Source organism: Notechis scutatus, chromosome 4, assembly GCF_049901735.1.
Source record: "Notechis scutatus isolate UNSWTSFEM ecotype Mainland chromosome 4, rNotScu1.2, whole genome shotgun sequence".
Lineage (NCBI taxonomy): Eukaryota > Metazoa > Chordata > Lepidosauria > Squamata > Elapidae > Notechis > Notechis scutatus.
Window position 1 is genome coordinate 17,847,383 of NC_142012.1, and position 14,138 is coordinate 17,861,520.

Consider the following 14,138-nt stretch of genomic DNA (forward strand, 5'->3'; position numbering starts at 1 on the left):
CTTAGTCCCCAAAACTAAATGTACCTGTTTAGAAACAGTACAGCTGATGTTCTGGTTATAAATGATAGAATTAACTGTTCAATGACTGTAAAACCAGCTTGTGAGTCTCAAAAGACAGATAAGGAGATACTATTGGGCACAACTCAGCCCAGCAAGTCAATTTTTGTATTGATCTTATACACTTCCTTCAGGAATCTTAAAATGACATATCAATTCAATTCAACTCAACTCAAACCTTTATTGTCAGAGTACAACATGTGTACAATGAGATTGGCTGACATCACAAGGGCAGGGAACGAGATTGGATTGGAATGAAATCTTATTTTTCTATAGGATTTATTGGATTCTATAGAAGTATACTTCTATAACTCAAAATAGTAATCCTATGGCTATAGACAGAAGATGGCAAAATAGCTATACTCAATTTGTTTCCTCCAGAAATCCTAGACATACAACCTGTGTTACCTTCCAGCAAGATGGGGTTGAATGCATCTGGAAGATTGGACGGGGCCATTTCCTACATTTCAGTTCAGCTTCTGCAATCTCTTAGGTGTGCATTTTTTTTATATAATTTTCTGTTGGCTTTGCAAAAGACTCTAAACATCCCAGCCCTTTTATCTGCCCTTAAGTGTCATCAGAGAGATTTGTGCACTTGCATAAAGCTAATTTGTGCCAGCAAATTCTTAATGGCTCCTAGCTGTTAGATTGGAGGAGCTCTTCAGAAAGTCTAATGAATGTCATTTTAAAAAAAAAATGAAAGCCTGCCTAAGTGGTCCATAAGGATGGGTAAATAAAGGAAAATATGTCAGGTCTGCAGACTTTCAGAGACTGTCTGAAAATTGATTTGAAGCTGGTGGTAATTCAGAATTTCACATATATATATAAAGTCTCTAATGTGCATATGCTGATGAAAAAGAAAGAAACAGTAGGGACTGGCACAGAAGCTGTGCAAATAAGATGAAGAAGCTAGAGGACTACCAAAATGAACAAAAGGTTCAGAAAGTCCCTATTTATTAAAATGAAATCTTTCTATGAAAATATATGCAGCGCAGCATGTTCCCTCTCTGTTATTTCAGTATATAAATAATATAAAGCTCATGAAAAGATAGATTAAAAGAAAACTCAGCTATTTTATGCACTGTTTGATGCTGAAATATTGAAATCCGTTTTCTGTTCATGGGAGAGCTGGAGGATTAAGGTGACAGGACCCAATCCACAGAATTCAGTTCAAGGTTTAAATAAAATATCTTTGCACAATATATTTTGGATGGATGGATTTACTCCAGAATATAGGAATTTTATTTTTATTTCAGTTTGAGCTTCAATTCATACATGCACACCTATGCAGCACACTATTCAAGTTCTATGTTATCCAAAGGAGTAAGGAATGGTAACTCAAGTAAATTAAAGGAATGGGTAAGAAAATATAACTTAAAATATAAATATAAATAAAATGCATTTCTATCTTACACATATCCAAACTGAATCCAAATTTCTTTATATCTTTCTCAATTTGCAATCATCCTTCTTTCCCATCTGCTCCATGCATTGTTTCACACTTTTTGATCTCTATCTCTCTAAAGTTTTTCTTTGAAGATGTTTCACTTCTCATCCAAGAAGCCTTTTCAGCTCTGACTGGATGGTGGGGAATGGGAGAATATTTATATTCCTTACAGACTGCTGGTCATTTGCATTCTTTTAGAGAGTCATTGAGGCCACTTGGAGGTTTATCTGTGTCCTCAGATCAGAGGTCACCAACCTTTTGGACCTCAGGGACCATCAAACTCATACTTTTAGATCCCAGGGACCACTAACTGGTTCTGTGGGCATGGCCTAATTTGTGGGTGTGGCTTGGTGGTCATGTGACTGGCTGGGCATGGCTTGTATGTAAATATTATAAATATTTATATAAATATTGAAATTTTTTTATAAGAGCAACTTTTACCCAAAATCAGGCAAAGCAGGCAGGCAGATTGAGTTGCTCACAGAATCACAGATTCATTCCGAAATCTATCTATCTGCCATTGGCTAGCTCAGTCTGTCACATAAAATTTGCTTGCAAGCAAACTCACAAAATTAACTCACAACACACCATGTATGTAAATATTGAATTTTTTTATAAAAAAGAGCACCTTTTTTTTTATAAGGCAGGCAGGCAGATTGAGTTGCTCACAGAATCATTCAGTGATCTATCTATCTGCCATCGGCTAGCTCAGTCTCTCAAATTTGCTTGCCATGAGTCTGCACTGAATTTGCTTGCAAGCAAACCTTCAATCCTAAGGGAGTTTCGGCTGTACTTAAAATCAGAGCCAAAGATCTAAAGACTAGCTAGAAAGCAAGAAATCCAACCATTTCCTGCTTTCTAGCTAATCTAAATCTCCTGGCACAGCAGAACAGATGATGGTCAGAAAAAGGAAAAATAGAAATTTAGCAGGCAAGTTTACTGGGTAGGGAGTGAGTGGGCGGGGAGAGTTCCCGCGCACCATGTGGGCAGCACAGCCTTGTGTTTCTGCGTAGCCTGGATTAATTGCTTTGGAAGGGTGGTCTGGGGGTGAGATTTCTCTGAGGCCCACCAAAATTTTCTCATGGCCCACCAGTGGGCCATGGCCCACCAGTTGGCAACCGCTGCTCCAGATCACCTGAGTCATTGAAAAGTTGGAGCTGTGCTTTCTGCAGGAGAGCTGAAGCTTGGATGAGAAGCAAAACATCTTCAAAAAAAACAAGGAAGTCCAGTTCATCATCATCTTTTAACGACCCCATTATCCCTTGTGAGGTGGAGTCTGGGCAACTGAAAGGATCTACCAGAGTGTTTAATGGCCGGATACTCTTCCTGTCACCAATGTGGAGTTTTGTTCAGCAGATATATTCTCATTGTGCTTAGAGAGAGAAATATCTGCCTCTACCTAGCATCGAACTCAAAGCCCCTGATTGTGAGGCGAGAGCTCCACCTCTAGGTCACCACACCACCCACAAGAAAGTCCAGTTGCCTCTTGAAAAAAGCACTTTCTGAATGGCTGGCAGGCAGGCAGGCGAGAAAGGAAGGAAGGAAGGAAGGGAGGGAGGGAGGGAGGGAGGGAGGGACAAGTGATGAAAAAGAAACTAGAGTTAATAAGTCACTTCCACTTTCTTTACAACAGATAATAAAATCTTATTTTCCTTGTTCCTAAATAGCGATAGCACTTAGACTTATATACCACTTCACAGTGCTTTACAGACCTCTCTAAGTAGTTTACAAAGTCAACATATTGCCCCCAACAACCTAGGTCCTTATTTTACTGACCTCGGAAGAATGGAAGGCTGAGTCAACCTTGAGCCGGTGAGAATTGAATGCCGAACTGCTGGCAGATGGCACTCATCAGAAGTAGCCTATACAATTTCCTTCACACACACATATCCTCGTTTAATCCATGTATTCCTTAATCTTCAAATCCAAACATCAGTATATAATTTCTTTCTTCTTTCAGCAAAAAGTCCATGTAAAATTTCCACTCTTTTAAAAAAAATGCTGTTGTTTTTTTTTCCTTTGACCACACAGGCCAGTTTTTCCATTTCTCTGAATTTTAATATTTTTTAATAATCCATTCTCCACTAAGAGGGATCAGTGGTGGGATTCAAATTTTTTTACTACTGTTTCTGTGGATATGGCTTGGTTAGCTTGATGTGGCTTGGTGGGCGTGGCTTGGTGGGCATAGCAGGGGAAGGATAGTGCAAAATCCCATTCCCTCCCCATCCCACTAACCTTCTTTCCAGCTCCATTCTCCTGTGCAGGACAACAAAAGAAGACCCAACCCAACAGCTGGGACTCAGAAGGCAGAGAATAGATGGGGGCAGGGTCAGTCAGAGGTGGTATTTGCTTGTTCTCCGAACTACTCAAAATTTCTGCTACCGGTTCTCCAGAACTGGTCAGAACCTGCTGAATACCGTCTCTGAGAAGGATGCTTGTTTTCTTAATGACATTCCACAGCTTGACACAATCAAAGGCCTTTGGCTTTCTCCATTATCAGTGTGAATTAGCAACAATATCTCTTATTTCTCATTTTTTTAAAAAACCTGATTCATTACCCTTTCCACCCAAAACTCTAATCTACATCGTTGATGTTCAGGATCACTGATGTAAATTAGAACTTTGCTTCTATGTGAAATTAAGGATACATGTGATAAATTTGCACATTCGGTTAAGTTTTCTCTCATTGATACCAGCATGCAAACTGGCCCTCTCCATCTATTCACCCTAGTCTCATTCTCCATATTTGCCAGTATAATTTGCTTAGAATCTTCTATTTTTGTTAGCTTGACAAATTTCCTTAGATATTCAATCAATTTCTGTAGCCTTCCCATCGGTAGTGCCAAATTGAAGCTTTTCTGAGTTCAGAGGCCTTTTGGCTGTCTTCATTTATTTGGTCCCATCTTAGATATCTTTACAGACATCATAGAACTTCTTGTCTCTTTTCTCTCTCTAGTTCTTTGATAAGTTTCTTCCTGTGATTTTTGTCCTTGGCTTTGGCTTTTCTATTCTTGGCAATTCTCACCATCTGTTTGGACATCCAGTTTGTTTTCTTCTGTTTCTTAAAAATTTGGCAGTCTCTTTACACATTCATTCTTTGAATTCATTCTATAGTTCCCCTGGCTCCCTAACAATAATGTTCAAGACTTCAAAGTGATTATCGATGTTCTCCTTGAAAATTGTGTGAATATATGCTCAAGAGCATATTATGGAAACCAGCTGTCTTTGTTCCTCAGCTTTAGCTTGATTTGGAACTTTCACATGAGCACTTTGTGATCTGTTCCACATTCAACCCATGGGATTATCTTTGTTGTTACAACCAAGCTCTTCCATCTTCTTCTACCAGCTTGATGTCTTTGTGCTTTATCTAGCGATGTCCTTGTGTATTGGAATCATTTTGGTTGTTGGACTATTATGTTAGCTGTGAAGAAGTTGGCAGAGGCTGATAAGCTATTCTCCTACATCACTTCACTTGCCTTGGCCATACAGTCTAATTACATTCTCCTTCTTATTTCCAGCTTTGGCATTTTGCTTGCATATTCTGGCAACTTTAGATTGAACTGGATGATAAAGCTTGTCAGCCTTCTCTTTTTCTGCGTTGATGGTTGGAGCATAAACATGGATAATCATCACATTAAAGGGTCGCCCACAAAATGGAAGGAATGTTATTTGGTGACTAACTGCATCCTGCTGTCGTGGTTACATCTTTTTGTCTATGAAAGCAATGTCATCCCTTACTTTTCACAAAGTCATACCTCGGTATTTGTCTGCTTTAAAACTCTTTGAATTTGATACGAGCCTCAGTGGCGCAGTGGTTAGAGTGCAGTACTGCAGGCCACTTCTGCTATTACTAGCTTCCTGAAATTTGGCAGTTCAAATCTCACCAGGCTCAAGGTTGACTCAGCCTTCCACCCTTCCAAGGTGGGTAAAATGAGAACCCAAAATTATTGGGGCCAATAGGCTGACTCTGTGAACCACTTAGAGAGGACTGTAAAGCACTATAAAGTGGTATATAAGTCTAAGTGCTATTGCTGTTGCTATACTCAATGTGTTTTGATGAGAAAATTTTGTCCCATTGCTTGTCTTTTGTTTGGTTCTTGAGTCGTAAGCTAGAACTTGTTGGTGTTGGTTACCTCATGGCTCGCTACCCTTTCCAGCCAAAACAAAGGGTATGGGTTACCATTGTCATCTTTCCAGGATGACATCACATTCCCAAATTCCCCTTTTTGATCAGACTTCTGACAAATACCTTCCCAGGTACATTTAAATGGCTTGGCAAGTTTTTGCATTCACTAACTTCTGCTTCTTCATTCTTCCAATCATCCAGTACAGATTCACATATATTTGAATAAATTGCACAATGTTTCCATAAGCATTTCCACTTTTTCCAAATTATACCATCTGTAACTGCAACCTTTTTTCAAAATCTTCACGGTCCTAGGGCTTCCTGTTCATTTTTTTTTCTTGCACACTTAACACTGACAGCATTCATTTAAATGAAACTCTATCACTAATTGTTCTTCCAATGTTTCCCCATTTCAATCCTATTTCAAATGATTGCATCATTTTTGTTTAATCATATTCTACTGGATGCTTCTGTTTACCCAATTAAATAACTTCTTTAAAAAAATTCTCCCCAAAATAATCTGCATTTTTTCTCAGTGTTTTTTAATCATAACCGTCCCTTGGTTTTGTTTTTCCTTTTGTATTACACCTTTGCAACAGTTTAAAAATTGAGTCATGGCACTGGTCTTCTTTTCTTTTGGGTTTGAAACCTTTAACTGATTATCCAAGTTGCTTCTTCAGTCTTTGCAACTATTTCTCCTTATACACTTTTGGCAAATATATTTCTCTCATTCTGTTACTTTACAGCAATCGTCCTTTCACATACACTTTGACCCACAGCCTATTTCACATAGATACTGTCTATGCCCCGATGCTCATCATGGCTTTAATCAATCAAGGCTTTCATATAATATTTTAATACAATTCTTTAATATAGAGCAGGTTGCTAGCCAAATATCTTACCCAACCATATACAACATTTTTTGCTAGTGGTAAGAACAGTATCAATCAGGTTTGAACAGTATGCCACAACACAAGTAAAGCCCAAAATACATGCTTGCACTATTCCTTGTATGACAAACTGTCTCATTTAGAGCAATGCTTCTCAATCTTGGCAACTTTGGAATTCTGGGATTGAAATCCAAGCTTTCCAAGATTAGTGTTGAGAAACGCTAATGTAGAGACTATCTTGCAAACCTGTCTCTCACAATATTGAGGGTGTACAGTGCACTGCCACACAATTCATATGTGTGTTTGCATGTGTTTGTGTGTGTGTGTGTGTGTGTGTGTGTGTGTGTGTATGTGTATGTGTGTGTGTCTCTTCATATATATGTATATATGTAGAGATAGATAGATAGATAGATAGATAGATAGATAGATAGATAGATAGACAGACAGACAGACAGACAAGAGATGAGAGATAGATAGAAAGAGAGAGAAGATAGAGGGAGAGATGATATAGGTATAGATATAGCTAGATATAAAGATAGACATTTAAATAAATATAGACATATAGATAGATATATGATCTATTTATATCTGTCTATAGATATAGACAGATATAAATAGACAGATGACAGATTGATAGACAGACAGATGATATAGGGATATAGATAGATATTGATATATAAATAGATATAGACATATAGATAGAATAGAGATAGATAGATGGATGGATGGATAGATAGATAGATAGATAGACAGACAGACAGACAGACAGACAGACAGACATTGCTGAGGTAGCAAATAATTTTCAATTCTGTCCTTTAAAAATCTAGTTTGATAGTTATTTTTGAGAGATCTAAGGACCAGATTAAAGATGTTAAGATGTTGAATATTTAGACTGTATAAGTGTACAGTTTAGAGATATTCAGCAGTTTAAAATCTACACTTACTACTATATGTGCTTAAAATTTGTATCCGTGCAGTATGAAGTTTTATCTAAACAAATGCAGTTCCACTTTTCACTGAATATGCAGAGGTTTAATAATATATTACATGCATTTTTATTTTATTTTTTATTAGTTTTTTTATCCAGGGCTTTATTATTTCGTAAGTAACTCAGTGCACCAAACATGCATGATATATTTGCCTTCTCCTATTTACCCCACAACAATATCCCTGTGATACTGGATATATAATGATACTAAATTTATCAGAAAGGTCTGTGAATATTTGTCAATTGTGCTTTCATTTTCTAAGCTTTCTTTGTTTTGTTTCCCAGGTATAATAATACTACTTCTAATGGGTATCCAAAGAGTTGTTTTATTTTTTTTTTAAAAAAAAACACCTTAATTTGTATTCTTTGATTAGAACACATTGACAAATGGTAGCCTTCTGTAACTTCTTTCCTTTTCTTTCTCACCTTTATTTCAAAAGAATTCATTGTGATAATTGCTGGCAACATGCAAGAGCTGGTTTGTGCAAAATAGCTAATTGAGTTCCTTGGTTGCAAAGATGTAATTTCTTACAAGAAAAGACAAACAATTATAATTTACCATTGTTCTCACTATCAACATTAACGAAGATGCTTATTTCACTATTGTTTTCTTTCCATGGCCCTTCTATAGATGAAGACAGTAATTACCATGTTAGGAGCAACTTTTCTCTTAGATTTTCTCTGGTTCCCATCAAATATGACATCAGATACTTCATGGGCAGATTAACTGCAAGAGATGACTACCACAAATAACAAATGAATCATGTTTAACAAGGTTTCATGTTTAAGAAGGACCAGGGGAGACACAATAGCAGTTTTCCAATATTTGAGGGGCTGCCACAAAGAGGGTTAGGGTTAGGGTTAGGTCAACCTGTTTTCCAAAGCACCCAAAGACAAGAAGCAATGAATGCAAACTGAACCAGGAAAGATTCAACCTAGAAATAAGGATAAATTTTCTGACAGTGAAATAATCAACCAATGGAACAGAAGTTGCCTTTGGAAGTTGTGGGAGCTTCATCACTTGAGACTTTCAAGAAGAGATTGGACTGCCATTTGCCATAAATGGTGTAGGGTCTCCTGCTTGGGGGTGGGGTCAGATGACCTACAAGATCCCTTCCAACTCTGTTAATCTGTAAATCTGTATATTCAGCATAACACAATTACCTTGCAGTGACCAGGCCATATTAAAACTTAATATACTAATCCTTCACTGATGTAATTTATCTGCTCTCCACCAGTAGCATTAGCAGACAACTGATTACAGGTAGTCCTTGACTTAAGTCCACAATTGAGCCAAAAAAAATTGTTGCTAAGTGAAAAATTTGTTAAGTCAGCTTTGTCCCATTTTATGATTTTTCTTGCCACAATTGTTAAGTGAATCACTGCAGTTCTTCAGTAAGTAATATGGTTGTTAAGTGAATCTGGCTTCCCCATTGACTTTGCTTGTCAGAAGCTTGCAAAAGATAATCACAGCAATAGTCATAAGTATGAACCAGATGCCAAGCATCTGAATTTTGATCACAAGATCACGGGGTTGCTCCAAAGGTTGTAAAACTGTGAAAAACAGTCATAAGTCACTTTTTTCCAGTGCTGTTGAACTTTGAACAGTCACTAAATGAACTGTTATAGGTCAAGGACTATCTGTATGTTCACTTTAGTAAAAAACAAAAAACAACAACCAAGCAGTACATGTCAATTATCAATTCTTGACAGTGAACTGATAGTTGTCTTGTTTGAATGCTCAGAGATCTGAGTTCCCATCTACTTCACCCAAGAAAATCATGCTTTTGTCATGCTTTTGTTTGTTTTTATTACCGAAAGCTGTTTCTTTCTTCAGTTATTCACTAATGTTTCTAGTATTTTACTACATTGAATTGTTGTTGTTGTTGTGGCTTTGCCGACAGAAGTAGCAGCAATAAAGCTGTGTTGACAACTACAGTTGTATCCAGGGATTTGCTGCCTATTTGTTAACAAGGGGGTCTTCAGCCAATGGAGAAAGGAGGGAGGCATGCATTATTAATGTAGATAAAGCTGAAATAAATGAATCTGTAAGTTGACCCACAGACAGCAGACTCATAATACCTATGTACCTGCAGTATGCTGATTTTTCACATGTTACTCCAGCTAATTATTCTGATTATAGAGATACTAAAGTTCAGTTTTGCCCTGTTTATTGATGCTTTGTCTCTTTTAGCACTTTAAGGTAAGAAATGTAACTTAAGAAATGGTTTGCTGTGTTTATGATATAAACAACCTTTATAGAGATGTAATTCATCAGGGCTAAAGGAGTGCTTTTACTTTGATGTCCAGAAGCTAAATCAAATAGATGATAATGGTATGATTCCTATTTCTGGTTATTGCTTGACATCTTGAGGACTGCCTGATGGAAGGGTGTCATATACATTTGACAGATAAATGAAACCAATCCATTTTAACCCTTGCTCTTTTCTTTTGTTGGCTTTCTTTTGGTTGATGCTAGGTTTTAAACTGTCAATTACCATTTCCATTTTTTAAAAAAAGAAAACATATCATAATGCTGAGTCACTTTGAGAATGGCATGTTCCTTAAATCTCAAAAGCAGGATATGAATGAAATAAATAATATTAAACCTTTCCTTCTATGTTACTCTTTAAAAGAAGCTGACCTCCCCTGATTTTTGTAGGTCTCTTTTTAAAAAAAGAAAAATCAAATATCTTTTCTTTTCTCTCTTTTACCCTCTATCTCTGTGCTTTCCCTTTTGTCTTAAAACATAAAGGCAGTTCTCCTAGTTTTGCTTTGACTTTTAAGAGTCATATAAAAACAAAAACAAAATGCCTTAAGAATTGTTGTCATACGTGCTGTCCTTTGCTTGCCAACAGCCTGGAAATATGGAATCAAATAACTTGTGTTTCTTGTCTCCTCTAATATTTAAGGTCTCTTCAAGATCTCTCCTGGCAGACAGATATTCCTTACGGCACCGTTTTGGATTCTGCAGTCTATGAACATGTACGGGTGAAAGGGATGAATCCTTTTGAGAAGAATAGCATGTATTCGAAGTTGTGGCAGATGATCAGCCGAAGTAATGGGTCTGAGAACAACGTGCAAGAATCCCAGATAGGCATTCATAAGGTAAAGACAATAGTCCAAACTTTTCCTTGATCATTAGAAAAATCCTTAGAAATAATGGATTTATTTTACAAAGTTTTACCACAGAATTGTTAGGGCATGAAAAATAATCACCTTAGAGTGATTTCATCTTTTGGCTCATTCTGCTGCAGCCTGAAATTGGGACTGATTTATGTACTGTATTTAGTTTAATTTTGTTTTGTTTGTTTTTTCAAAAGAAAAGTCAATACTTCTCTTTTTTACCTTGAAAAGATGAAGCCAGTTGCTCACCACTTTAAAAAAAAAAACATCTTTGTGTAATTTAGCTCTAGAAGTAGACAGGGGCAGCTATTTACAGATAAGAACTTTGCTTTTTGGCTTAGGACAGTGTTTCTTAACTTGAGGTACTTGTTAACGTGTACTGTAGCTGTTAATATGGCTGGCTGGGGAATTCTGGGATTTGAAGTCCACATGTCTTAAATTTGCTGAGGCTAAGAAACCCTGCCTTAAGATGACAGATTTCACCTATTCATTAAGAGAAGCAAGATTAAGCATGTTGCTTGTGATTTGTACTGCAGCTTTAGGGCTACCAATTATATTAGAAATACAGAAGCCATGTTCATAAACTTTTTCACAAGACTTGCCAATTTTCTTTTCCTGACTGAGGTAAAGATCAAGACCTTAGGAATGCCAAACAGCAAGTGAGAAAGAAAGAAAGGACAGTAATCTTAAATGTTCCGTTGTGCTTTTTTGAGTTCTATGGCGATAGTGGCAATTTGGCAAACCTTAAAGAGCTTCTTGAATAAGAATGGTTCACCACTGAGCCATCTTGACTATTCCCATCTTGACTATTGCAATGCGCTCTACATGGGGCTGCCCTTGAAGAGCATCCCGGAAGCTCCAGTTGGTGCAAAATGCAGCAGCCCACATGGTTTTGTGCAGACCGCAACATGAACATGTATCACCTCTCCTGCGAAAACCGCATTGGTTCCCAGTTTGTTTCCGGGTGCAATTCAAGGTGCTGGTTGTCACCTTTAAAACCCATCATGGCTTGGGACCAGGTTATTTGGGGGACTGTCTCTTGCCAGTCACATCTACCTGACCCATCAGAGTGGGGAGGAAAGGAATGTTGCGGGTCCCATCCCCAAGGGAGATACACCTGGTGGGACCCAGAGGAAGGGCTTTCTCTGTGGTGGCTCCCTTTCTCTGGAACATCATTGCCCCAGAGATTAGAATAGCTCCCACTCTAATACTCTTCTGGAAGGCACTGATGACCTGGTTCTGCCAGCAGGCCTGGGGAACCCAGAGTGGGATGGAGCCCATTAAATGGCTCGTGTGATCTGCTGTCACTGGGGCTGGGAAGTTGGAGCTGGGGGTGATTTTGTTATATTGTACTATATTAATTTATTTGATTCTTTTTGTTAGTTCTTATTGTTTTAAATGTGGTTTTATATTCTGTAAGCCGCCTTGAGTCGCCATAGATGAATAGGCTGCAACATAAATTCAATAAATAAATAAATGCACTTGCTTAAAGAGATGAGGAACTGTTTTCCTCTGAGTTGGAGTTGAAGAAAGGAGAGGAAGAGGGGGAGGGGGAGAGGAAGAGGAGGAAAAGGATACAGTTTTCTGATTTAAAAAAAAAAAACAAGTTGACCTGCTTTATTTTTTTTAAAAAAATGGCATGCTTCAGAGAATCTGAAGTCTGGTTCTCCACAGGTTCATGCTTGTTAAATAACTGATTTTATATATAATGTTTGTTTGGAAAAACTGAGTCCAATCAATTGTTTACCATGATTCACTGTCGCTCCTTTTTGCCATCTGAAGTTTCCAAATTTCTCTTATGCCAATTATTTAGTCTATAGATACATGGCACCCTACATTACTGCTTATTCTTCCCCATTCCCTCCTGCAGTTATCTGCAGCAAAAAAAACATATCTTTTTCCCGGTGAATAGACAGAATCACAATGTGCTTAAATAATACCTCAGTACATTTAACTTGGTATACAAAATATTTAACTAGCAGGAAAACTGTGAATTACTGTCAAGTGAAATAAAGCTTTTGGATTTCACAATAAAAGAAGGTCTATTTTGCAAACCAGGATGTTAATATTCAAGCTACAACTCAGCGGTAACTGAAACACAGAAATAATGGTTCTTCAACTCTTTTTTCTCTCTTTCTCTTCCACCACCACACACCCCCCCTTAATTCTTACTGGGATAAAGAATGACTTTCTTTATTTTGCTGATAAATAACCTTTTAACCATGATAGTTACATTCTTTGCACTCACAAGAGTGCTAATGATGCCATGATGCTTTTCTAAGTCACACACTAAAGTGGAATAGATTGGAAATCTTTCCTTTTATATGCAATCGAGGTTGACCCTAGGGACCCCATTGGTGTATGGTGTTTCAGCAATATTACGGAAGGAAGTGTGAAGGCCTTCTTTCAAGCTGTTTTTCAACATCCCAGTTCAGCCTATAGCCCAGGATTTTCAGCTTCCATCCAAGCGTTATATGGAATTGTCCCTGCTTAGCTTCCAAAATCACGAGGAAATCACAGGATTGTAGACTAGACTGGGAAGTAAAAATCACAAACTTCCCAGTAAATAGCAATAGCCAGTTACTTTTTTATTGTTGTTAACATAGTCTCCATTAATCAAGCTTGATGAATGTGCAAGCCTAAGAATTCTATGTATAGTATAGGATCATGATATCTATGAGTAATATGTTTACATGTATTTACGCAGGTAGCATGGCTGTAGTATTATTTATTCCTCTTATTATCTTCTTTAGTCCCCCCTTTTATTATTATTATTATTGTTGTTGTTGTTGTTGTTGTTGTTGTTGTTTAATCTTTAATGAGATTCACAGTCTTTGGGGCTGGTTGGTAGCTCAACAGCTCGAGTTCTAACCAAGGACCTAGGAACTGTTTAGGTAGCGTCGGAGGATATAAGCTGTTCCAAGTAGGGTGGTTTTTTATAGAATCAGGGTATTCAAGTCTGATAAATTCAGGATTTCCAAATAGTGAGGCAGTTGTTGTTGTTGTTGTTGTTGTTATTATTATTATTATTATTATTATTATTATTATTATTATTATTATTATTATTATTATTATTATCCTCATTTAGCTACTTTGTATGTACACTGAGAGCTTCTGTACCGGAGACCAATTCCTCTAATCACACTTGGCCAAATAAATATTCAGTTCATTTCAGTTCAATATCATGAACTGGAAAATTATGCCTAACCTTTAATCTAATGCTATCAACATGGATTATGTGCCAAAATAGCAGGTCTAACTAACATACTTGCTAAATTTAGATAGTTGCTAATTGTCTATATAGCTATGGACAATTATGAACAATGATTGTTAATATGCTGTTAATAGCCATAATCCCCATTCTTTTTCTCTGATGCTGAAAAACTGATTCCTTATATTATTAAGTAGAGGACAAATTTCATAGAGTCACAGATGCCTGGGCTTGGAAGTCATGGAATGTAAGAGGTCCAATCTAGTGTCCTGGTTCCTACCTCTACTCTTCAT

The 14,138-nt window shown here is 37.3% G+C and overlaps 1 protein-coding gene across 1 annotated transcript in view; it reads left to right on the forward strand.

The window, feature by feature from the left end:
* GRID2 (glutamate ionotropic receptor delta type subunit 2) overlaps positions 1-14,138 on the forward strand; it is a 1,056,494-nt gene that overhangs the window by 881,423 nt on the left and 160,933 nt on the right. Inside the window, exon 13 of the mRNA XM_087962873.1 lies at positions 10,421-10,616. Coding sequence (XP_087818999.1) covers positions 10,421-10,616 — 196 coding nt within the window. The remainder of the gene's footprint in view (positions 1-10,420; positions 10,617-14,138) is intronic.